This window comes from Pituophis catenifer, unplaced genomic scaffold, assembly GCF_029215685.1.
Source record: "Pituophis catenifer annectens isolate HBS135680 unplaced genomic scaffold, rPitCat1.0.hap2 SCAF_3, whole genome shotgun sequence".
Taxonomy (NCBI): domain Eukaryota; kingdom Metazoa; phylum Chordata; class Lepidosauria; order Squamata; family Colubridae; genus Pituophis; species Pituophis catenifer.
The window spans coordinates 137830493-137858394 of record NW_027256883.1 but is presented as its reverse complement, the minus strand read 5'-3'; the positions used below and the strand labels follow the sequence as shown (position 1 = coordinate 137858394).

General features: G+C 38.1%; 1 protein-coding gene across 1 annotated transcript in view; it reads left to right on the top strand.

The window, feature by feature from the left end:
• The first annotated feature begins 1400 nt into the window (after positions 1-1400).
• Positions 1401-27902, top strand: part of PRKACB (protein kinase cAMP-activated catalytic subunit beta) — a 79886-nt gene continuing 53384 nt past the window's right edge. The window contains exon 1 of the mRNA XM_070941232.1: positions 1401-1556. Within this exon, the coding sequence (XP_070797333.1) occupies positions 1511-1556 (46 nt within the window). The 5' untranslated portion in view covers positions 1401-1510. The remainder of the gene's footprint in view (positions 1557-27902) is intronic.

Sequence of the window (27902 nt, the reverse complement as noted above, 5' to 3'; positions counted from 1 at the left end):
TCATGTCTCTATTTCCAATGTCTATGGAAATTCTCAGTCATCCAGGTCATGGTTGTCCCAAAGGTGCTTTTTTTCAAGATGCAACTGGACTTTCTTGAGGTTTTTTTTTTGTTTTGTTTTGTTTAAGATGTTTCCCTTCTCATCCAAGAAGCTTCTTCAGCTCCCCAATCAGAACTGTGAAACTCTTCAAAGGAAAACCAAAAAAGCCCAGTTGCCTAGAGAAAAAAAAAAAAGCACCTTTGGGTCTCTATTCCAAGTATAGGCAGCAGAGGTGGGTTTCAGTGGGTTCTGACCAGTTTTGGAGAACCGGTAGCACCGGGAGTAAAAATTCTGACTGGCCCCGCCCCCATCTATTCTCTGTCTCCCGAGCCCCAGCTGATTGGGAGGAAATGGGGAGTTTGCAATAACCTTCCCCTGGATTGGGGACGGAATGGAGATTTTACAGTATCCTTCCCCTGCCACGCTCACCAAGCCACACCCATAGAACCGGTAGTAAAAAAATTTGAAACCCACCGATAGACGGCGACGCAAGAATGCAGCCGCTCAACCCAAATCAACGCGCGTTCTCTCATAAAAAGTTTCTCTGAAAATTATTTCCACGCATGCAGAAGATAAGCGCACGGACAGCGGCAACCTGAGCTCATTTATTGTGAAGTCGCAGAGCGGCGAAAACGATCATTTTCTCCTCAGCAGAGATATTTAGCGCTACATTCCGACCCCCGACCCCCCCCATTACTTCAGAGCAGAGTCCACTGGGACTCATTCCCGAGTAAGCCTAAATGCAACAGTAAACCGGCTACTTTATTTTCAAACACGCCTAAAGTAAAAGTAGCCGCGGCGTGAGGTACCGAACCGATTGGTAGGTGGCGACTATTTCCAGTCAGAGCAAAACCGAGGTCTGTCATCGAGTGCATAATATGCCGAGCAGCCGGAGAGGTTTCTCTCTGTAAGCGACGGCACCTGCTTCCCACCTCATTCGGGGAACGGACCAAAACACGACTAGAATTATTCAGTTCCCGCCGGGCAGTTTAGGTAAACGCCTCAGAAGCTTTCCTGAGGGGGACACACCACACACCCCTTCGGCCGAGGCGCCCCGGAGGGTTTTTTTGCGGGCGTCGGGCACGGAGGTAAGGACTCCGACTCCGAAGAAGGAGGAGGCGCTTCGGAGGCCGTCATTTCCGTCGTGTGTGAGTTGGGGAGGGAGCGAGGGAGGGACGGCGGCAAGCGGACAAACCAGCCAAGCGCTCTCGCTGCCGCCTCCTCGCTCCTCAGGCCGCCGGTCAGACCGCCCCCGCCCCCACTTCCAAAGACTCGGAGCGGAGCGGACAGGAGGAAGAGGAAGGCTGTAGCGGGGAAAGCCAAGTGCGGAGCGGAGGGGAGGGGAGGGGAGGGAAGGGGCCGGTCCGCGCCAAGCCAAGCGAAGCGCCGCTCGACACGCAACTCGGGATTCCCGCCCTTCCCTTTGGACGGACGGCGCAGCCCGACCTCTCTTGTTCGCCCCGGTCCGGCCATGGGGAACGCCGCCACCGCCAAGAAGGGCAACGAGATTGAGAGCGGTGAGTGAGGCCGGAGGGGGGACGCGAAGGCGAGCTTCTTTCTCCGTGGAAAGCAGGCAGGCAGCTCTCTTTTCTCTCCTCTCTTCTCTCACCCTCCGCCCCGCCGCCGCTTCACCGAGGTGCGCCGGGACGACCAACGGCAGGCCCTGCGGCCTAGCTTGACGGGTTGCGGCAGTGGCAAGCCCCTCTCCTTTGCCCCGGGCAGCAGGCCTGGAGGTGGAGGCTGTGCTTCGGGAGAGCGTCTTCGGTCCTCTTTTTCTTGGCCTGCGGGGCCTGCTTTGCGTTAGGAGCCGGGGGTCTCGTAGGTGAGCGGATTAACCCGTGTCTCATAGAGCCACTGGCGAAGAGGGCACGAAGGCAACCCGCCCCCCCTCCGTGAAGTGGACTGCGCTTCCAGGCTCGCTGTAATCAAGGTGCTCCGGTGAAGGAAGACTGAATTAGAGCCGGTGGGGGGGGGGAGAGGTTCTCTCGTTCCCCTTCGCTGTTTTTCCCTTTTTTGGTCCCGAAAATCTATAGACTTTCCAGAGAAAGCTTTATGTCATACAAACCTGCCTGACGAAGAAAACGCGCGTAACATAACAATATAAACCGTGCACTGATTTGTCGGCTCCCCTGTGTTTCTTCTCAGGTAACAGCCCCAGATCCTTTTCCCATGATAAAATCCTTTGCTACGGAGAAAAGATTAGTCCCAGTATCTGCAAAGTAAAGAAAGCTTCAAGCACGTTGATCGTGTAGAAAGGTTTAAAGTTTTGTATGTCTCGATAGGGCGGAGGGGGGGGAGGGAAATGTTAATTGGTTTCTACTTCAAGGCAGAGTTCTAGTAATAAAACTTGGATCACCCGAAGTTTTAATAAGCGAAGGAAAAGCAGATGCCCCAGCGATCCTTTATTAATATTTGGATTAGTCTTTTAACCCATCAGAAGGAAGCAAACAATATTTTTGTCTTGTGCTGTACTAATAATAACCATATTGATTGCTTTTATTTATATACTGTTTTTGTTTTATTTATTTATTTGTATCCCCACCATTATTATTTTTATAAATAATTCAGATGGAGAACATATCCATCACATCTTCGTCCTCCTATTTTCCCCACAACAATAACTCTGATGTGAGTTTTGCTGAGAGAAAGTGACTGGCCCAAGGTCACCCAGCTGGCTTTCATGGCTAAGGTGGGACAAGAACTCAATGCTTTCATGTTTTTAGCTTGGTGTCTTAACAGTAATGCCAGACTGGCTCTTTCATTTTAACTTACTTGCAGTCATTTTTAAATAGCAGTTTATTTTGATTAGCTACATAGTCTGGCAAATAATGTCGGACAGTTTGCTTTATAAACTTATCAATTTAATAAGGTTTTAATTGGAGGAAGCTATGAGTCTTTCAAACAAAATTAAATCTCTGGCTGAATAATAAATATTATGCCACTGTTGGCTTTCTTGTTATTTCAAAAATGAAGAATGAGTGAAATATGTTTAATACCATAATCCACTTTATATTTATAAAATAAAGTCCACTGAATTCAATTAAATTTGCTCACAAATAAGTTTATATAATATCACAGCCTTAGTCCTCCTTAGAGGAACATCTCAAGATTCAGATGTCAATGGTTAAGAACATTGTATTATAATGAATTATTGTGTTCTTATTTAAATAACAATATGGAGAATAGTTTTCTTGGTTTGTGAATGCCTGGTGTGATGAATCAGGTGAGCCTGACATTTGAAAAAAAAAACCATTTTGGATTTTATACCTGAGGAAAGGATTTCCCTTGCAACTGTTGTTGAAACTTTCCTTTCTTGCCATAGTACTTCTTGTGAGTGGTACATTAATGATGTCCCAAATGAGCTGTGGGTGCAGAGGGCTATTTATGTAGACAATGTCTTAATCTTGTTTCCAATGCTTTACTTTTTCCAGCTTTGTTTTGCTTCTGCTGAATATAAGCTGTACGTTGAAGGGCTTAAAAGAGACAGATTGCTGGGTTCTTACATTCAGATCCTCTTTCAATCTTTTACTTCTCAGATGTGTTGTTTTACAGTTCTGTTATCCCTAGTTAGCATTCCAAGAGATTGAGGTCTGCTTTTGTAAGACAAAACCTGACTTCTAAAGACAGACCTCCTACACCACAGTATGCTTTAGGTACAGAATAGTAAATTTTGGGTATCCATTTCTACCCAATGAGGGATTCTTGTTTTTTTCATTCTGGAATCAATGTATTTGGTGTACAATTTTGTGATTCCTTGCCTTGAAGCATTTTGAACAAATTCTATAATCTTGTCTGAGCGCTTTTCATTTCTCTAAACTGAAACTCTGATTACCAATTTACAGTGCAAAAATTGGTTTTCCAGGATTTCAAAGTCTGTAAATCGGTCATCTCTTTACACTGTATGCATATAATTAAAAATAGCCAAGTATTTGGCTGTGTCCTATATTTGCTGTTATATGGCAGCATCGATTATGGTGTTCAATAGCTATATGCATTTATAAGCAATTTTGACCATTCCAAAGCCATGATGGCTTTGCCTTTGTTGCATTGTTTTCTGATCCTGTTGGGACTTTGAATGCAAAATAAGGCAGTGCATTGTTTGAGAAGAAAATTCTAGTGAAGAACTTTTTTAGGATTATATAATAAAAATTGTGGAATAGTAATATATCTTTATGTGATTTATTTTTTGATAGAGGGTGGTTAGATTGACCTAATAAAGCTTTGGCCTAGGATCTGTGATTTCTATAATACAGCATTGCCACCTGTTTTTAAAAAACCTACATATTTACTAAAGTAGTCCACAATAAGAAATTCTGGCTTAACAAACTTGAAGTGTTGGATGATGACATGACGGTGGGAAGAGGGAATGAGTGCAATAAGGCAACTTCTCCTTTGAATCAAGTTTAGCTCCTGGTGACTTCATGAATGTGCACAATACTCATTGGTTTAATTAACTGTGAAGCCCACTGTAGCATTGAAATAATCTGTCAAGGACCAGTCTTAGATGTTTTTTTAAAGAAATGTGAAAGCGTAGTATCTGCAGGCTGATAATGTTTTGTGCGTGCTAATAACATAAAATGATAGTAACTGTAACTAAATATGCTGTATGAAAATGAGATTTTAAAAACTCTAGACTGGCAAGGAACTATTTCTAAATGATTCAGTCAATTGACTGAAACAGTGCAACTTTTGTTGTTTAAAATAGTGAATTTGCGTAATTTATATTTATAATTTATAAATATTAACAAATCTAGAATGTATTAATCAAATAAAATAATATTGTACAAACTTTTGTGATCTAGTAACTTTTGGGAAGGCAGAACTCAAAGCTAAAATACCTTTAGTGCTAAGAAATAATGTATACTTTCAAAGAAGTATAAAAACTCTTTAATTTAATGTACCTATCAACCAATAGGGAATTGGGATTCCCTTTAAGATTTTGGTACTCAGAGCATTACATAAAACATTGAAATATTGGTGGTTTCATGATTTAAGGAAATTCGGTTCATGAAAATTAACGCCATTTAATATTATAAATTTTAAAAATGCATTCTTGTGTTGGAATCATAATTCTGATTATGAATTATCCAATTCATAATCAGAATTATGTTCATTATTGAAGTTTTATCAGTAAAACTATAAACTCCACAAGACTGAAAAAAATCTAAGAATGAATGTTGCTGGATAAATGTACACATAGTCCTCGACTTATGACCACAATTGAGTCGAAAATTTCTATTGTTAAGTGAAACATTGTTAAGTGAGTTTATCCCCATTTTCTTATGACATTTGTTAAATGAATCACTGCAGTTGTTAAGTTAGTAACCCGGTTGTTAAGTGAATCTAGTTTCCCTGTTGACTATGCTTGTCAGAAGGTTACAAAAGGTGATCACATCACCTGGGGACATAGCAACAGTCATAAGTATGAACCAGTTGCCAAGCATCTGAATTTTGATCACATGATCATGGGGATGCTGGAAAGATTGTAACAGTCATAAGTCACTTTTTTCAGTGCTATTGTAACTTTGAATGGTCACTAAACGAACTATTGTAAGTGGAGGACTACCTGTATTGCTCTTACCACTGGTAATTTACCTTTACATTGATGAACTGTGAGCTAGCTACGGTAATAACAAATGTGCATTATTTGAGGAAATGAAGCGAAAATCGTTATAGATAGATTTCTGAAGCTTAAACCAGATTTCCCTGGTCTGGTGTGTTTCCAGTCTGATTCCTTCGAATTCTGAGTGTTACGCTCCCAATGTTGTTTACTGTTTATAACCTTAATACTTTAATTCTGGGTAAACTAACAGTTGTAAGCTAATGGGTAGCTCTAGAAATTAAAGAAATAAATATAATTTGAATTGCACTTGTTTTGCAATTTGTACTTGGGAAAGTTTTCCTTACTACTCTAACATTTGAAATTTAATTCACAGAATATATTTCATTTTATCTTAATATAATTTTGTACCAATGTCTTTAATTCAGATAATTTGAATAAAGCATTAATATTTATTTCACTGGGCAGTTTGATCAAGAAATAGTCGTATCATGGACTAAGCCATAATACAGATGGTTTATTTTTTCCTAGCATGTTGTATGAAAGCAGTTCTAACGTTTTATAAACCATAATTTAGGCTCACTGTATTATGCAAACTCAAGTGTGTTTTATTCAGAAATCAGAAATAAAAGGTTATGTATGTAGTGAGGGAGGTAAACTAAGTTGTTTTACCACGCTTAAACCTTGGGTTGGAAAACAAATCCTTGTTTCTGGCAGCAGGTATTTGTTGTTAGTTTGTTTCATTTACACTGAAATATACTGAACTACAAGTAAATATCTAAAGCTTAAGGAATAAAAACAATTTACATCTGAACCTTTTGCATCACAGGATATTGCTTCAGATTATCTTTATTATCACAAAATTATGCTACTTATTGTAATATGTATACCTACGGAAACAGAAATGCCTATGTTCCAAAGGCAATTACACACATGCGTTTTAACTGCATGAGCAAATTATAAGGATGATTTTCAGGAGCCAAAGTTCTTCATAATATTGATCATATGTTACTTTGGCTTTTTGCAAATGTTGGGTATTTATTTTATGTTTACAGTTTCTGCTCTACCATTTTGACAGGGTGTGAATTTCAATGTAAAAATTTAAACAGAGCATAATATAAGTGTTTAATTGGTTCTATTAAATTGAATGAGACTTTCTTGCAACTGGCAATACAGATAATCCTCGATTTACAACAGTTCATTTAGTGACCGTTCAAAGTTACAACAGCATTGAAAAATGGAACTTACAACTGTTTTTCACAGTTATCACCATTGCAGCATCCCCATGATTATATGATCAAATTTCAGATGCTTGGCAACTGGTTCATATTTATGTCTGTTGCTATGTTCCAGGGTCACGTGATCTCCTTTTTTGACCTTCTGATAAGCAAAGTCAATGGGGAAGCCAGATTCACTTAACAACCGGATTACTAATTTAACAACTGTAGTAATTCACTTAACTGTGGCAAGAAAGGTTGTAAAATGGGACAAAACTCACTTAACAAATGATGTTAAAAACATAAATTTTGGGCTCAATTGTGGTCGTAAATTGAGGATTACTTGTATTTTAATCTGAAGATGAGTTCTGTGGTTTCAGAACTTTTATCTCTCAAGGATAAGCTTTCCTCCGGATATAGAGATAGAGCCAGAAACATACATCCCTTGTGTTTGTGCTCACTATTCTATATAGGCTACCTCAGAAAGAATAGTTGGCTCTTACTAGAAATTCGAAGTGATCACTCATAGAAAACTTTCAAAATTAGATCAAAAACACTTAAATCTCAGGGGCCAAGATTTATATCATTCCCTAGTTAACCACAAAACCATTGTATACAGAAATTTGTATTTTTAAGAAGAGTTATGCAGAAGAGTTAGCCTTAGTTTGCCTTAAAGCATCATAAATTGTAAATAGAGCAATTGGAAATATTTTTACAAAGGTATGGCACTTTTCATAACTAGTGGCAAGTGTGCTCACCCTCAGAATTGTAACTCATTCTTCATATTGGTTAAGTAACTTGCTCTAATCTAAACATGCATACAAGTGGATCTCTTTTATGGATCTTTCATTCTAGCTTCGTAACTGGATAATGAGACCTTGGGAGATAAAAAGCATGCAGAAGTTTATTTGCAGTATTGTACATGCTTAAAGTAATAAAAAACAAACCCAGAATTACAGATACAGTAAATATTTACTATAAATACTTTATAGCAACTGCCAATATTGGTATTACAGATAAAAAAAGGCCACCTGTAAGTTGGATGTTGTTCCCATGTAGACCAGTGGTGGGTTGTTCCCGGTTCGCAAGAACCGTTAGTAAAAATTTGTAGTAGTTCGGAGAACCGGTAATAACATTGGCTGGCCATGCCCCCAAACCGGTCCCCGGCCCAGTCGCCGCTCGTTTTCCCCACCCACCTCATCAGAGGCTTTTTTTAAAAAAAACTTTTAAAAGCATTTTTTCTACAACATTTTCTGCCGAAAAAATGCTTTTAGAAGTTTTTGTAAAAAAGCTTCTGATGATCGCGCAGCTCAGCTGGGATCGTCAGAGGCTTCTAAAAGCATTTTTTTCTGCAACTTCTTTGGCCAAAGAGATTGTAGGAGAAAAAAATGCCTTTAAAAGCCTCTGGCGATCCCAGCTGAATTGCCTGATCGTCAGAGGCTTCTAAAAGCATTTTTTTCTGCAACTTCTTAAGGTTTTTTAAAAAAAAACTTGTCCACGCCCACCCAGTCACATTACCCCCACCAAGCCACGCCCACAAAATAAGCCACGCCCACAGAACCGGTAGTAAAAAAATTTAGAACCCACCCTTGATGTAGACAGATATGTTTTGATTTAAACGTAATTGTATGCAATTAAGGTTTTTTTGTAGGTGATGAAATGTTTTTAAGAATATGTTACTTGCATGTTTTGAAGTTTAATTCATAGAGTTCTGTATTATTACTGAACTTGATTTTAATGCCCAGCAGCAATGTAGTAGAGACACAGACATTTGTCTTTTAAGTTATAGTATGGTATTTCAAGCATGGTATTCTCAATGGCTCAGGATCTAAAAATAAGAAATAGAGACTTCTTTCAGAAACTATGGCAGATGCTTTTTGCTGTAATAGGTTATATCTTATTGCAAGTACCTGCTACAATGTTACTTTATTGTAACATAGAAGTAATTTAATCATAGATGTGTGGCGTCCATTTGTCTGGAATGTTAAAATTGGTTCTAGTTTAGAAAATGGAAAACCACTATACCATCCCCAAGTGGCAGAGTTAGTATTATCCAAAGTAGAAGTTGAATATTCCAGAGTTCTCAGGTCTATTCCATTCTGTACATACCTAGTGGGAATGATGTATATGAACTTTCTGGATATGTCTTAAATTGGGAGATGAGCCACATTTAATCAGCATTGCATTTTAAAGTTATAAATAATTTACTTATGAATATTAGCAATTTTATCCAGTTGATTTTGAATGTACTTTGAGTATTCTTAATTTGTGTTTCATATGGGGGGGGGGGGTTTCATTGTTTGCTTATTTGTAAGAAATAGCCAAAGCAATTTCACTTTAAAATTCATGAATAATTTCTATTCCTTTCAATTGATTTTTCTATTTTTGGTTATTATATAAAGACACATAATAATGGAATGTTTTAAACCTTATTGTAACATTCCTGAATTTAAATGGGTAGGCTCTTGTTCTAACACAGAACTTACTAAAATGACTATGATATGATAGTCAAATACATACAAGATTTTTAATACAAGATTTTTAGTTTGTATACTAAAACTATATATAATAATGTAGTGATTCAGAACATTTTAATCTAGTTACATTTCTTTAATTCATATTTAGAGTGTTCTAGCATGTGATAATTCTAATGCAACATTTAAAGGTATATTATCTGAACTGCTTAAAAGTTACTGTTTAGTATCGTAAGGTATCCTAATAAAGTGTAGATTTTATGAATATACTGTAGTTGAAAGAAAGTTTTTAAAAAAAACAGGAATGATACCTAGCACAGAACAGAACCCTACCTGATGCCATTAGTATCATGGCAAACAGCTAAAGATCTCTAATTTTTAATTACAAAATATTATTATTCAATCTAATGAAATTGCATTCCACCAAAATAGTGAAACTGCCTGCAAATATTTGATTGATTACTAATAACTAAGTAAGTACTCTGATTATTATTTTTTTCTGCTATTAAATATGTAATCATCAAACAATGTTGAAATACAGGTAGTCCTCAACTTACGACTGCAGTTGGGACCAGAATTTTCATTGCTAAGCAAGCCTGTTGTTAAGTAAGTTGGGCCTATTTTTTTATCACAGTTGTTAAGCAAATCACTGTAGTTGTTCAATGACTCACATGGACGTTAAGCAAATCCAGCTTCCCACACTGACTTTGTTTATTGGAAGACAGTTAGGAAGATCATAAATAGCAATCACATGACCCCAATATAGTGCAACCATCATAAATACATGCTACTTACCAAGCAACCAAATTTTTATCACATGACCATTAGGCCACTGCAGTGGTCATAAGTTTGAGAACTGTTCATAAATCACTTTTTTCTGTGCCATAACTTTGAACAGCCACTAAACAAGTGGTTGTAAGTCAAGGACTACCTGTACTGATACATTGTTAATTTTTAATTTTAGTAGCTATTCTGAAAGAGTTCAGTATATTCTTATTAGTGCTAATTTTTTAACCTCATTTATTAAGCAGTGTTATAGTAACATTTTTTGTAAACGTTAAAGTTCCATGAATTGTGTTCTAATAAAATTGTTTAAAAATGTTTCTTCATGTTTTTCATCATTGTAGTGTGAGAAATAATATAGAAATGCAGATGTGAAGCGAACTTTGCAGTAAAATAATTAGTCGTACAGTATTTTTGAAAGGTTAAAAATTGATAGAATGTGAAGTTGTGTATAAATTTGAAATATAGTAAGTTAACTGTCAAATTAGTGTGAGATGGCATTAGCCATATTTAAAATAATTTAAATTAGCTTTTCAAAAATAGTTTGATATTACATTATTAGCATCACATGTACCTAAAAATTATGAATGTTAATTGTTTTGATATATTTACCAACATGAAAGAAAATTAATTTTCTTGGTTTATTGTCTAATCAGACAAGCATATATATTTATAAATCTGCACAATGCAATACTTATTTGTCTTTAGCAATTACTAATTCTTAGTACATATTTTCCTGTGTCACTGCCATTTTCTAATCATAATAGCTCTGTAAATTTTTATAGTGATATAAGTAGCTTTTCTTCTCTGTTTTAGTACCACCAAAGATTTTATTCATTAATCCTTGATTTGGCATATATATATTCTTGGACAGGATTCTAGATAATGGCATAGATTTGTTTAAAAAAAAAAACCCAAAGAGAAAGTTCTCTGCGTTAAATCCTTACTTCATAGATTTCATTTCTGGTAAAAAGTTTTTCTATACTGAGTAAAAAGTTTTAAAAGTATTAAACATGTTTCAGGATTATGGAAAAAATATAATTTTGAATTTCAATTTTGCGATGCTAAACCCTACTGCCTTTCTTCTGAGTTTAAAATAATAAAATATTGTGCTCTTAACTGTATTTTGTACTTCTAGTTTGAGATTATAACAGTTACACTAAAAAGTTTATAAACAAGCTTGCATAATATATAAAAATGGATACTGAGTGCCTAGAAATATAGTAATTACTTCAGTGACGTAATTCTGTGAACTATATTATGTGAATGTGGTATGTATATTTGTAAAGTTAAATAGTGAACATAGTAGTGGTGAAAATAGATATAGCTACATTAGTTATTGCACAGTGGGGGAAGATTCTTTGGGTGAAAAGAATTCATATCAGCATTGGTAGGTGCTTGGATGCCTATTTAATTCAGTTCAGAGAGTTTCATCCAAGTTATTGATGTGGACAATACAAATATTGTCCATCCTCTCCTTGTAGAAAAAAAAGTATTGCAGGGCTTATTACCGTTCTACACAAATAGAATATTTAAACTTTAGTGCATTTACATGCTACCGTACATTCTCACTATCCCATTTGGTACCATTGGGGAGTAGATGCAGAGGAAGAAAGGAACGAGGAATGAGGAGTCCATAGTATAATTTCCCACCTCAAAGTGTGTGTATGGTGAGTATGTCACACATAATTCCTAGTCTTTTTCAAAGCTACCAACTGACCCTTTTCCATACTGGTCCCGAATAATACCATGATTGATGGTATGCAAGGCTTCCAAGAAATCAGAGAGCCAGGATGAATACACCATCCTATCCTGAGCTGGCCACAGGCCATCAATAAGCACCACACATACTATCTCAATACTGTACCCCAGTCTAAATCCTAGTTGGAGATGATCCAGATTGTCTGCTTTTTCCAGGGACCTCTGAAGTTGGAGTCTGTCTGACTGTCTTCTCAATAACTTTCCCTAAAAAGGGAAGATTGGAGATTGGATAGAAATTGTCCATTTCAGCTGGTTCCAAGGAAGGTCTCTTGAAAACAGGCTGTGCCATCCCATCTCTCAAAGAAGCATTTACTACAGTACTGCAAGAATCTACCCATATGTCCATTCCTTTGATGCCTTAACCAACCAAGAATAGCATGGATCAAATATATTAATAACAGAGGGAACTGCTGAAAACTACCTCTTTGCTATTGGCAAGTTCAGATTGGATGCAGTTCCACTAAAGTTACTTTTATGTTTGTCATGTTTGAATACTACAGATTCTTTTTCAAAGCTCCTCTGATATCACTAATGGGTTACAGATAAGTTAACATTGTTATATAAGTACTTTGAATAGAGTGCTTAATTTTACATTTGTACTACCGTGTTTCCCTGAAAATATGATCTACCCTGAAAATAAGCCCTAGCCTGATTTTTTAGGGGGTGGGCCTAATATACGTTCTATCCCAAAAATAAGCCCTAGTGAAGGGGGTAGGTGTGGCTAGCACAGGAGGTAGCCATTCCCTTCCCTGGTCACCTCATGGCTGCTGAGCCGCAGATCAGTTGATCCAGAGAAGGCCAGGAGTTCTGTCTCTCTGGGTGCCTGGAGATGTTTCCAGCGCACTCTTGCTAGCCCCAGCCCTGCCCACGGTGCCAGGCAACCTTGCAGCCAAGGACCCCTCTGTTCTGCAGCTCACCTTGTGCCTATGGAGCAGGCGCCAACCACAGTTTGCGCTCCGCCAGGCCTGGAGCTTGGGTGTTCCTTAGGCTGCTGCTACGATGAGGCAGAAAGCCATGCAACCCATCAGAATTGGCTCCCTCCCCCGCCTCTACCCAGCTGATGCTGCTTGAGAAAAGGACAGGTAATTGTGGAAGATTGTGGGAAGCATATGCTTGTGATAGAAGCAAAGCCCAGCCTGTCCCTTTCAAGGGATCAAATGTCTGTGTGTGAAAGAGAGAGAATGAGAGACAACGGAGGGGAGTAACAAGAATTGCAGGCAACACTGTTTGAAAGGGTTTCCTCTCTGCCGTTTCTCTCTCTCTCTCTCTCTCTCTCTCACACACACACACACACACACACACACACGATGAGAAATGGCAGAGGGCAACCGGGAAGACCCTCCCCCGCCTCCAGCTCAGTGCCTGCTCAGGGTGAAGCCCCGAGGCATGGCCTCTGCGTGGGTGATCCCCGTCTGATCGGAGAAATGGGCTCCCTCACAGCGCCTCCTCTTTGGGCCTCACCTGCCTTGGAAGCCATAGATCCTGCAGGCATCCCGGCCACTTAAATGCCACCCAAATCCCCGGGTTGTTCGCAACTTGAGCGTCCTGCCACACGTGGCTGCGTGACTCCAAACTGAATATTGTGTATAAATAACGTGTTTTCCTGAAAATAAGACCAGGTCTTATTTTCTTTTGACCCCCCGAAAAAATGGCTAGGGCTTCTTTTCAGGAGGGTCTTCTTTTTTTCCCATGTACCGGTATCAGGCGGGGGGAAGGGGGGGCAAGCGGTCCTTTGTGCCAGCTTTCGGAAGGGTCACAGCAGGCCATCCCACCATCCACAAAACAGTTGCTTCGCGGGTGCTGCTCAGGCCGTCTTCAACAAATGTGGTAATCTCCCCCCCTGCAGATCGTCCTTTCAAAGACGAGTTTCACCACAACGAAGAGGTGGCTGGAGGCAGTGTTTGTGTCGGGTTGAGCTTTCTCCTGCCTGTCCTTTTCTCAGTCTATGCTGCCCCATGCAGAGCTGATAAGAGAGCTGCAGCACCCGCCAGGTGCCTGCAGCACCGAGTAGGCATGCAGGCTGGTGCTCAGCAGCCCAAAAGTGGCAGCGGGCGAGGCGGCACAGGCAGCACAGTTCCACCCACAATGCCAGCAGCATGGGGCCTACGACAACCAAGAAGAAGCTCCCCACCAGCCAGGCACTGAAGCGCTTCCACTTCCACTGGAGGGGGATATATGTATATGTATATGTATATGTATATGTATATGTATACGTATATGTATACGTATACGTATACATATATGTATATATATGTATGTATATGTATATATATATATATGTATGTATGTGTATCTATGTATGTATGTATATATATATATATGTGTGTGTATGTATATGTATACGTATACGTATACGTATACATATATGTATATGTATATGTATATATGAACCAACCTCGGAGGGCTGGCAGCAATGTGCTCTCTCTCTCTCTCTCTCTCTCACACACACACACACAGAGGTCCCTCACACACACAACTTCGCAAGATTTTTTTTCATGAGAAGTTGGAAGGTCTGAGCTAATTTTTTTACCGTAGTTCCACAGACTTCTTGCTCTGAACGTGCAGTGGAGAACGGAGCTGCAAAGCAGTTTAGTGAAGGGATGTGGCTGCCTTGGAGGAGGAGGAGGTGTGTGTGTGAAGGACGTGTGTGTGAGAGAGAGAGAACATCGCCAGCCCTCCGAGGTTTGATCGGATCTCTCTCTCTCTCTCTCTCTCTCTCTCTCTCTCCCCACACACACACCCCACCCCCAGTGGCAGTGGCAGAGCTTCAGTGCCTGACTGGCAGGGAGCTTCTCACCCACCCTGTCTGCTGGCCCAACTTCTGTTGGGACACTTCTCGGCTACAGCAAGCCCCATGCTGCTGGCGTTGTGGGTGGAGCTGTGCTGCCTGTGCCGCCTCACCCGCTGCCGCCTTTGGGCTGCTGAGTGCTGGCCTGCATGCCTATTCAATGCTGCAGCACCTGGCGGGTGCTGCAGCTCTCTTATCAGCTCTGCGTAAGGCAGCATAGACTGAGAAAAGGAGAACAGGCAGGAGAAAGCCCAACCTGACGCAAACACTGCCTCCAGCCGCCTCTTCGTTGTGGTGAAACTCCTCTTTAAAAAGACGATCTGTAGGTGGGGGGGGGGGATTACCACATTTGCTGAAGATGGCCTGAGCAGCACCCGCAAAGCAACTGTTTCGTGGATGGTGGGATGGCCTGCTGTGACCCTTCCGAAAGCTGGCACAAAGGACCGCTTGCCCCCCTTCCCCCCGCCTGATACCAGTACATGGGAAAAAAAGAAGACCCTCCTGAAAAGAAGCCCTTGCTATTTTTGGGGGGGTCAAAAGAAAATAAGACCTGGTCTTAGTTTCAGGGAAACACGTTATTTATACACAATATTCAATTTGGAGCAACCTCCAAGCAGCCATCCTCAAAAGATATTAGGCTATAATTCCTAAAACTGAAAACATATTTGAGGAGTGCCAGACTGAGAACATTTTGCTAAACTTTCTTGGTATATTGGTATAATCTGTAGATTTGCAGAATTTTATATTCTTGGCAGCCTAAAATTCTTTATTCCTATACTTAGCGATTCACAAGCAAGACTTCTGGCTGCTTTTGAATTGATGAATTCACAGAAAATAAAATGGGGGGTGACATTAATTTTAGACTTACGTATTTGAATAAATTCTAAAACATTAACTTTGAAAATATAAATATGTAACTTGGATTGTTTTCCATAAATAAATGAGCAAGTATAATTTTGTGGCTCATTTATATAATTCGGTTCCCTTTATCTAGTTTTAGAACTTGTTAGAGAACAAGTCAATGTTTTAGGTTATCTTTATGTAGAAATACTGACAATCCAAATGGGTTTGTAAAGTTTTAAACACCAGTGTAATAGGCTAGTTAAATTTGTGCTTTAGTTTTATGGTTGCCAAAGGCTTTCTCGGATAGTTATATTTAAATAATCAACTTGAAGTTCAAATTTTCAACCCTTTTAAAGAATTTTATTGGCCAATAAAATATTTAGGATTCATTTACTGACTAGTGCTCCAAAAGTAGTTACTGGCTCCTCTGCAATTGGAAAGGTGCAAATTCCAAACCATCAGACTACATTTTGATAAAGGTTAAGCTGGTCATTCAAATACAGAATAACCCCAAATTAAGCTATCTCAAACTATATTTACACTTCATGGCATGTTATGGCTGGAAAAGGACACTAGCATCACATACAGTATACACTGAACAATAAAGGCATCTGCAGGATTATACTTACTTTTGTCAAAATGATGAGTGCAGTGCCATATTGCAAACTCCACCTCTTTTGCATATATGTGCCAGTCAGATTGACCTGCTTGGACTCCCACTGCAGCCATTGCTGCTGCATTACAAGCAAAAGCAGAACTTTTCTGACACTTGTCTCTCAAGTATGCTGAAAGCCTGTTCACTGTTTCCAAACAATCATGTTGCCCATTTAAATGGAATATCATGTTAATGGTAGGGATCTAAAGTTTCTATAAGATAGTTTTCTTAAAGCATGTACAAAAAGAAAATTAAAACTATTCTAAGTTTATTAATAGTTCACTGTATTGCATTAAAAAGTTAAACAACCTCAAGTCCCACTACTATGTGTATACCATATATTAAGTTTCCTTGATTTAATTATTGAAATGCTTTCATTTAGCTTTACTGTGCAAGGCAAAATTTGTGCCAGCTTTTAGCACAGTAAAGAAAAAAGAGCTGTCTCTAACTTTCATCTATCACGATTTGGAGAGAATACTACCAGCAGCTTTTAGAAGTTTATTTATTTATATGCATGCTATGTGGTGGAGAAAATAAATCTAACAAAATGGAGACTACACCCTTCACCACCACCACCAACCCCATCATTTGACATCACCAGTATTACATCCAGTTCACCTCTTCGTCTAATCCTATCAGACCCAAAATTGACTGTCTCTGTCCCCAGACAAAACTTCTGCAAGCCTACCTAGACTAAAGAATAGAAGCTTCCTCACAGCACAGTCCAAGGACAGCCCTAATATGGGAGTCACAGCATAGTAGTAAGATAAGAAACCCCAGTGTTCTATGCTCAATCAGACTGATTGGACTCCCTCAGTACTTTCTGCTGCCCTTTAGAAAGGCTAGTTTCCTAGTAAAAATGCCAGGGTAGTGACCAGCTGCTACGATGATGTAATGATGGGAATGAGTCAGCAAGGTTTTTGGCTGTTATCCCTTTAAGAGCCTGTATAATAATAAGAGGCACTACTAGGGCCTCTCCCCTCCCTCCCTCCCTCCCTCCCTCCCTCCCTCCCTACATTCCCCAAACTGGCCATTAAGCAGATCCAATCCCTAAGATTTCCCGCCATACAGCCCTCAATTTCCATTAAATAATATTTGCTTTTCCAGGTCCCTCTTTCTTCTAAAAGCAGGCACCTAATTATCACTGAATGTGAATGAAGTTGGAGGAAAGACGTTTTCCTCCTTCAATGGTTTCCACAAATGTTGCCCATGCCAGAAGACACTGAAATTGATTATTTATTTATCTATTTATTTAGTTGCTGTCTGTCTTTTGAAAGGCTCTGAGTAATTATCTGCCTTTTGAAAGGATCTGGGTAATTAACAGAAACACCACCAAACAATTCCCTCCAGATAATAAATAAGCTCCAATTGTCCTACTCTCTACTGTTCCAGAGATAAAGAAAATTATAATCCAATAATAGCCATTCATCAGAGATGATTACATTGCTGGGTTGAGAAACTGAGTTATCAATTATATATTAAAAAAAAATACTGGTGACAATATTTACTGTCTTATTGCTATCCATTTTAGAAGCTTGGAGCAAAGTGGGATAGAAATGTATTATTTTTATTCTCCCTTGTTATTTTTATAAATAACTCAAGGCAGCGAACATACCCAACACTCATATTTTCTCATAACAACAAACCTGTAAGGTGGGTTGAGCTGAGAGTGCGCCTGGCCCAAAGTCACCCAGCCAACTTTCAAGGCTAAGATGGGACTGTGAAACCATGGTGTCAAGGTTTCTAGTCTGTGCCTTAACCACTAGACAAAACAGGTTCTTATATATTATTAATATTAATACTTACATTAATAAATTTTAGAAATATTTAGAAATATTTCTAATACATTTATAACCATTGGATTATTTAAGATGTATATTTTATTTATATACACTGCATTATTTTAGTTTATTATTTAACATGTTTCCATACAAGTAGGAATGGAAAAAATCCAAAAATTGGACTGCTTTCATTTTATATAAGTATTATTTTAAATCGGAGACTAATATTTAGTATATCATTTTGAAGTAGAATTTGTCCCTTTGCTCTAAAAATATTTACTAGTTTAACGTGTGCCCCTTTTGGCTGCGTTTTAATGTTTCAACAATAGGTGCCAGTAGTTATCTTCTGAATTTAAAATAGAAATGTGATCAGGGCTGTCATGGCAACAACTTCCTCTTAGCATTGTTATTTATAGAACTGCTGTTGCCTCTTTTTTTTTTTTTTTAGATTGTCAGCTAAAGAAAGGCTTACTAAACATCTTTTTAGAAAGTCTTAAGAATATCAATAAATCTCAGTCCTTGACTGATTTTAAGCTTCATGCATTGTATTTCAGCTGCTGTAGTTATCAGGAACCCAAGCATTTCAACATAATTATTAAGATACTATATTGCTCTTCCTAAGACCCTCCCCTCCCCATGTAATTCTGTAGGCAACTTTTGAAGTCTCCCTTGTTTCAAAAGTTCTTTTATTTTCAGTAACTAATGTGAATAGACATGAATGGACATGTGCACCTGGATAACAACTGAAGTATTTGTTTGGATCTCAACCATAGTAAAGTTTTGGTCTTATATGTGAAGCAGTGCCACTACTGTTAATGTATACAGTTAATGTATAACTGTAACAGTTTGTTACAGTTTGATTATGTGCCATCAAGTCAGCGTCAACTCTTGACCACATAGATTTTCTATATGATGATTTGTGCCTAGCCTGGTCTTTCAGATCTTCCAGCATTACACCCACCACTGTTGTTATTCAGTCTCTTTTTTACTGATCCTCCGCATTTTCTCTTTCCATCCACCTTTCCCAGTATTATAGACTTCTTCAGAGAGCTTGGTCTTCATATGTTTCTGAAGTGTATTAAATTGAGTCATTTGGGCCTCAGGTGACAATTGTGGATTGATATGTTCAATGATTCATTTATTTGTTGTTCTCTTTGTGATCTCCATACTAATTCTAAAAAGGTATTCTCTATGGTATTCTTCTCTAATGCCATAGTTCAAAAGCATCAACACCAGTTCTATCTTGCTTCTAGATTTCCTTTCCATAAATTCCCATATCTCTGTAATAGAAATTCAGATTTATTTATGTATTCATTTATTCGTTCACTCACTCATTCATTCAATTTCATTAGCTGCTCTTTTCAACAAGTAACACTAGGTAGCAAACATCAAATATAAAAACTATTAAAATATTGGTGGCAAGAGTTTTTGAGGCAATTAAGGAGATATTGAAAGTGACTTTACATCACGGGTGTCAAACCTGATCACGTCACGTGATGTATTGCAATGTTTTTTGCCTTTGCACAGCCAGGGTGGGCGTAGCCTGTGTTGTCACACATCCGGCCTGTGGGCCACCAGTTTGACACTCCTGCTTTACATATTTCTTAAAGTCATTTTTTTTCATTCTAATATCTATGGAACCATAGGCAGTGAGCAAAATTAAGAAGGAACCTAGACAAATGGATCAGGAATACCAGTGCTATTCTTCTTTTACATCAATTGCATCTGTAGGAGAACTATGCACTATATGCTTTTGTGTGCATATAATATTCACTGACACCTCTTTAAACCAAATGCATTCATATCCCAGAATCACACACTAATTATGGAGAGCAGTTATGAAGTCCTTGTAAAAGATACACCAGCATTAAGGAATTGCTGATGGGTACTATATGAGTGGATAAATAAAAAGCATAATTTGGAATGAGTGGATAATAAGTGTACCAGCAGACCTTGTGCTAAAAGAGTACCTGTTCATTCAAGTAGTCTGCTTTCAAGCAACTGAAAAAGAATACTACCACTTTAAGGAGTTGACTCATTAAAATTCATGTATTCTTAAAGCAGCTACATTTTTAGCCTATAAAAAGATGAGTCTTATTTTCATGAATAGCAAAAAGGAACTGTGCTTACCTTTGTGTGCAGTATGAAGTGATTTCTATTAAATTTTTTAGAGCAGGTACAGCCCTAATAGATATCAACAGAATTTTGAATACCAATTTACGCATTCAGAACAGTGTAGAAACTAACATGCATAGAGTATTGCCTAACATCATTAAGAGCATAAATAGCTTTGAAATAAGGCATAACACTATATTTTAAAGCTATGTGTAGTGTATATGTGGGGTGTTGTTTTTTCTTGGATTGTTTTTGTACTCATACAAACCTTATTAAGGTTAGTATTGTTATAGATTTAAGGTTTTAAAAAAACATGAGTGTATGAAATAAAAAGTATTTTTTTCAGAATTGTAAATTCTCATGCCAGGAATGCTTGTTCTTTCTCTGACTGCTATCTGTTCATTCCTAACAATTGTAAAGCACCTGGATAAATGTGAAAAGTGAGATAAATTATAAACCATAGGTATTCTCTATCTACAATGGAACAGTGCAGAGCTCAACAGCATAACTCTTTAGAAACAAGGAAGGAGATCTGCCAAGAGTTTTGCACTGTAACTACTATCTGTGTGCATACTCTGCAACCTGCAAATCCATTTTAGAAAGGTAGATATGACTTGCAGTTGGTTTTAGATGCTTTCCTTGATGTTGCCGTACTATAGAAATTGTTATTCAAATGTTTTTTTGAAAATTTCTCCATTCTCAATAAATTGTCCAGAATTTAGATTTTCTTGCTTACTGCATGTGTGTATAGTGACACACGCTTTCATGATCTAATTTTCAGTCCCACTTTTACATTTAGCACTCATGGACTTGTTCTATTATTCTTACTTGGAAAGAGAAAATTAACAAGAAACAGGACAACTATTTTACTAGTCATCATCTTCAACTGGCATGTAGAGGCTTTTGCTGAGAATAGCCCTTGAAGTTTGGTTTTATATTAACAGGAAACAGAAAACTATTGTGGTTTAGCTCACTGCATACAGGAAGTGTGACATATTCATAGTCTTTAGCTTCCGTGTTCAGTTCTTAAATTCAGAATTAGAATTTGCTTTTAACTTTCATCTTATATGCATAAAAATGGCCACCCAAAGGGAGTCACAGGGCAACCCAAGTACTGGGACAGCTAATGCTTTGCAGAGGCTAGAAGGGTTTGCAAACAGACTTTTTCATAGGCACTCCAAGGGTTCTGTAAGTGAATTGAAAGTAACGGCAGAAAATGGATCTTCGGACATGTCTGAACTGACTGCACTGTGGGAAAAATCAAGTAAGTGTGTTTAGGTTCCTTGGTTTGAAACTGCAGGCTTTCCAATATTGCCTACTAAATAAAGGAAAATGCTGAGAGCTAAACTGCTAAATTAAATGATTGGCAAGTTGATTCAGGGCTGTGGCTCTTTTTCTTCAGCAGGGGCTTTCATCATATACTATCAGCCAGTTTTCTTTTGTTGATTTATTGCCATGCAGGCTGTTCTGTCTGCTTAAATATGTATTTTTTCATTATTTAAAGTAGGTCTTTTAAAGCAAAAATGCTAGAATAAAATTATTAACTGTTGTCATACAAATGAAAGAGGAGAATACGATGTGCCAGATGTTATCAGACAGCCAAGAAAGGCATCTGGTGATGATAGATGGGGGGTCTCAGGTACATAGACTGATAGAATGTGGAGGAAGATGGCTAGTACATAAAGACATTAGAACTGAAAATATATCTTCTAAAAGTACTAGAAATTCTTGGATGTCTGTGTTGTTTCTGCATGCTACATATATAATTTGCAATCACGAAGTTGCTAACCATGTTTGGGATACGTGAGCAAGGGTGCGTTTAGTGACTGAGGCTGGAAAATGGATAGGGAAGTTCCACAACTTCATAAAACCAAACTGAAAATGTAATGTTGACTTACTTTTCCAAATGATGAGACTACTATGCTCTAATTTTTGTCTACCTATCGAGTCCTTTCCAAGAACCTGGGATAGGCAGGTATGGATGTTTGATGGTGTTACAGATATTGTTGCAGAATGTAAGCTGTTCCGAGTAAAGCTGCCTTTTGCAATTGACTGATAGTGAATTTGTCAGTGCTGATGGTGTGCAAGTGGTGCTTCAATTGTTTTAGGATTGTATCCAAGGCCCTATTACATTTGCTTGCTTTTGCGATAGTCATTCTATTTCTATTTGCAGGTCTTTATATTTTGCTATCTTTGCTGGTTCTTTCTCTTCTTCCTATTGTATTATTGTTATTGTTGTTGTTATTAAAAAATTATGTGCCGCCTATTTTGCCATAAAGTAACTAAGTTAATATTGACAAATGTGCAGTCTGCTAATTTTAAAATATTTACTAGCATGTTAAATATTAAGTTACCTTATAGCCACTCAGAGTAGCCTTATCGGTGTGAGGGGAGGCATATACATTTAATAAATAAATAAAATATTTACACATATGTTTCTGTGAACTTGCATGGAACAATCAAGAGTTCCCTCATATTTTCAGACAAGATCTTTTATACATAAAAGTCGGGATTTTTAAAAAGCTGCTTCTGTCGTACAAAATTCTTCAATCTATTATTCAAAGTAGCACTTATTTTAAGGGCACCGATATACAGTTGCTTTCATTTTTTCATATGTTAAATTATCTATATGATGTAATATAATATTATTAGTTATATATACCAATATGCATTGGTTTCTTGATCCTGGTGCCATATGTACTGTATGTACCTATTTAAATATAGCAGATGTAATTAGATTTAATTTTAATTAATATATGAGCAAATTATATTTTGGACTTTATTGTAGAATATTCTACTTGGTCCTTTGTTGTTGAAACACAATAGTCTTGAGAGAATGTTGTTTAAGATGAAAATTGACATTTTAGCATGTTCTTAGATTTGTATTTATATGTTTTACACACAAAGAAAGATAAGTAATTATATATGTACTTAAAATCCATGGGCAAAAGCTGCTATCCAAATATTGATGTCTCAAGAGGTTTGGGGAACAACTAATAAAAAGACTCCCTAAATTCTGTAAAACAAATTCATTGAAAAAATTCTGGCCTTCTATATGGATTCCAGCAGTAATTGATCTATAATTTATAACATGAACATTTATTAAATCAATCTTATAATATTGACGGAAGTCGCTTCCAATGTCAATAGTGTTACTTATTTTATGCTATCGGAAACAATTGCAATCATGAGCCTGGGTTCATCTTTATAACTTAAGGAAATCTATATTCCATTATGTATGCTCTGAATGGAAAACACAGAACCAATCTAAAAACCCAGATTTATGTTACGAATCTGGGATTAACTTGGAAATCATTAGAGAGGTTGCATTTTTATTGGGCTTTTTGTTTGTTCAGTTCATAATCATCTGTGTTGCAGAATTCTGAGTTGACATGTACAATAAAGAATGGTTTTATTGCAATCCTAGTTAATACCTTCTGTTTTTTCACAATATGAATCTCTGACTCTTTTTAGTTGATAGCGTCTGCTTTTCTGCAGTGAGAAAATGTGTTATTTTGGATTTAAGAGTTTAAACTTTGAACCAATTATTTTTTTGTTTAAATAAGTAATTATATACTTGTGAGTCAGCTGACCCACTTTAACACTGTAGCTTGTTGAAACAAGGAAATATGGATTCAAGAACTGTTCTGCATTCATAATATCAGACTTGCTTCAGTTGTAAGTGGTAAAACATTTAAAAAATAATGTGCTGAGAAATATTTATTCATAAGGGGTTTTTGTTTTTGCAGTGGGACTAAAAGACTGCTTCACAACAGTTTTCCAAATATTGACCTTTCCCTCTGTGCATTGTTTTTGATGTAATAATAATAATTCTTATTTTGAAAGAGGGGAATATGTACTAAATTTAGAGTCTAGGTGATGACAGCCGAGCACTGATTTGTGCTATCAGAATTGGTGGTGACCCTGCCTTCTTCTCCACCTATTATAACGAGCATCATTTGTTTTTGTTCATGCCCTGTTCTTTCTGCCAACTTAAGCAGTTAAAGTAATAGAAATTAACCTGCAAATGAAAACAGTGCTTTGTTAGAAGGAGTACTTCTCATTTGTCTATCTAGAATGTTTCTGTCTATTTGTCTATCTACAGTGTTTGCTATTGGTTTCTAATTTATGAATTGTTAGGAAGCAATTTTTCAACCCTCCAAGGAAGACAAGAATAGGAAATCAAAATCATGCAGGCTAATACTATTTAATAATAATAATAATAATAATAATAATAATAATAATAATAATAATAATAATAATAATTTTATTTCTATACCGCCCTTCTCCCGAAGGACTCAGGGCGGTGTACAGCCTATTTAAAAACATAGACAAAACAACAATATAAAATTTAAAATAATTAAATAAATTGGCTCAGATTTAAAACCCCAAAAAATTTAAATACCCCAATTTAAAACTATTGTGTTGATAGTCCGGCCTGGCGGAACAACAGGGTCTTCAATGCGCAGCGAAACACCCGGAGGTCGGAGATCTTACGAATTTCCGGGGGCAGTTCGTTCCACAGGGCTGGGGCTCCCACAGAGAAGGCCCTCCCCCTGGGTGTCGCCAGCCGACATAACTTGGCTGATGGCACCCTGAGGAGACCCTCTCTGTGGGAACGGACTGGTCGGTGGGAGGCTATTGGTGGCAGAAGACGGTCTCGGAGGTACCCGGGTCCTATGCCATGGAGCGCTTTAAAGGTGGTAACCAACACCTTGAATCGCACCCGGAAGACCACTGGGAGCCAGTGCAGCTCGCACAGGAGGGGTGTCACATGGGCACAACGGGTTGCGCCCATAACCACCCGCGTGGCCGCATTCTGGACCAGTTGGAGCCTCCGAGTGCTCTTCAAGGGGAGCCCCATGTAGAGAGCATTACAATAGTCCAACCGGGAAGTAACAAGGGCATGAGTGACCATGCGCAGGGCGTCCCGATCCAGAAAGGGCTGCAACTGGCGGATCAGGCGAACCTGATAAAAAATTTTTATTGTAAGGCTATAGTAATAGAGTCTTGCAAGTCTGAATCCTCTTCCTTTCCTTTATCTTCATGAGAACTAGGGACGATTTTGCCCAAGACACTTTCTTGGGTTACAGTTCTTGCCTAGACTTGGATTTCTCTTATCTAGCCATTGCCTTGGTTGTGGCTCTTCGCCCTCTTCCTCAAGTTTATTCCTTCTGCCCATTACAGCAACAGATAAGGAATCTTGAATACCTCTACTTTAGTTTCCAGTGACTTGAGCAATTAGACAACATGCATGATTTTTTTTCTTTCCCTTGGCTTTTGTGATAGGATATTGGAGGCATACTTTCTTACAGTGCTTCCACTCTTTCCATAGTGAATTAGCCCAATTAATGGTTATGGGAGAGGAGGGTTTATCTTGGTGACTGCACTCTTGAGGGATGATGGAAGATTCAGTCTTTTAAGATCTACTTGAAGCTATTGGATATTTATTGATTGATTGATTGATTGATTGATTGATTGATTGGTTCGATTTATATGCCGCCCTTCTCCGAAGACTCAGGACGGCTTACAATGCGCTAAGCAATAGCCTTCATACTTTTGTATATACCTGCTTAGTAGGGCTTTCGGGCCCCTCTTAGCGGTGTTCTTTTTACACAAAGTCAGTTTATTGCCCCACAATCCAGGTACTCATTTTACCTACCTCGAAAGGATGGAAGGCTGAGTCAACCTTGAGCCTGGTGAGATTTGAACTTGCAGTAATTGCAGGCAGCTGGCTTTACTTTAACAGCACTTTAGCCACTGATATCATTTTGTTCAGAGCTTACAATATTGAATTGTATATTGTCACCCTGGATCGTGCCGATAATTTTGTTGAAGTCCTTTTCCAGTAATCTGGAAGATGTTGAGGCCTAGATGCAGGTTTTGTACTTTGGGAATCTCTTGGACTTACTTTATTTATGTTAATAAATGTATATGGCCATTTATCTCAACATTATAACTCAGACACCAGTCAAAAGAACATGCTATCGAAATAATAAATAGAAATTAGCAACAAGGTTAAAAAATCACAACCATTCCACAGGCTCTGTCATACATCCAAACTCCCATGGCCAGTTATAGTACCAGTTTTCAGAGCTTTATGAAATGCCACCACAATTGGGTCTAATCTGAAACCTAGCAGAATGATGTTCCAAAGAATAGAAATGGCTGTCATCCTGAATCCCACTATATAGCTCACCTTAATAGACAGGATCCAAGCATACCTCTGCTGCCAGATCTGCTGGAATAAGTAAACACAATCTAGGAAAGGCAGTCCCAAATAACCTGGTCTCGTGTCATAAAGGATTTTATAGGTAACCAGCACATTGAACTTAACTGAGAAGCACACTGACAGCCAATGAATCTTGTAGAGCAGAGATGTAATGTTCACTGATTGAGAACTATGGATAACTAGCTGCAGCATTGCATTTTGAATCAGTTGCACCTTCTGGATGTTCTTCACACATAAAGCACATTGCAGTAATGCATTTAAAAAGTGACTAATGCGTAAGTGATTGTGAATGAAGTTTCTTGATCCAGGAACAGGTGCAATTAGAGCTCAACACAAAACTGCATACAAGCCTTCCCAACCACAGCTGCCACCTTTTCCTCAAAGCAGGGGCTGAGGATTGACTTCTGTACCATTATCATGACTGACTGAAGCCACCCTTGAAGAAAGAAAGAAAATTAACACAGCACATTGCCACCCATTTGTAATCCCCAAAGCTGATCCAGAAGTATATGAATGCTGCTGAGAATTCAAAAAGAACAAGGAAAGATGTACTATTACCACACCAGCTCCAGAGGTTATCCATAAGTGTAACCAATGGCATTTCAATCACATACCGAGGCCTGAATCCCAACTGAAAGGAGTCCAGATAATCCACTTCTTCAGTGTTCTCTCAAATTTAGGAAAGACTAGGCCTAATTGCTTAAGCAATTAAGCTGTGGGAAGTTTATGCCTTCAGACTTGCAGGATTTTGTTAATGTTGCCTTACAATAAAGTAAAATTGGTCCATCTAATTGGACTAATGTGTTTCCTTGTGCTTCCTATCTGGTTTATTTGGGAGGGCTGACAGGCTACTAACAGGTGATTTCTGAATTGTTTCAAAAGTCAATATAAAAATATTTTAAAAATGCTAATATCAAGAGAAAGGTGAAAGAATGAAGAATTAAACACAAATTTAGTAATGTTTAGTAAAGAATATAGTATATGAAACGTATATGAAGTATATGAAAAGAGCTATAACCTACAAAGAAGAATTAGAATGGAACGAATGACAAGCATGCCATAAAAATACATGTTTTGAAATTGTTTTGTTGAGGATGAGCAATTACATGTTGTTGCTATGGAGAAATGGCATAAGAAACAACTGAACAGAATATGTGCAACTGTCTCCAACCTCTGTATCTGAGCATATTCACAGGCATTCCTGTTTGCAGATATTGAACAAAATCCCCTTTGTCGCCTTTAAGGTTAGATGTCAGACCTTGCTAATATGAATGCCTTTCTGCGTGGGTGGAAAGGATGATGTGAAGATATTTACGGATGGCATAAAGAGTAACAGCATGGTCTCTATAGTGGTAAGTTTAGATCTATTACTTTATAGGTCTGAGTCAAACTCTGCTTAGTCTGTTTCCTGGAGGCAAAATTGATAAAGCTGAGGTTGGAGAGATTGCTGCAAACCAGATCAGAAACTATTAGCTCATTTCAAGAGAAAGTATATTTATCAACCAGGTTAAACTGGGCCAGGAATTTGCCATCGAATACTTGTTTCAGTACCTAAAACAACAGAGTTTTATACAGACTCTCTAGAGCAAAGGCCAACCCAAGATGTATACAAAGAAATGTATAGGTTATGGAGCAGGAATGCAGAATGTAGATC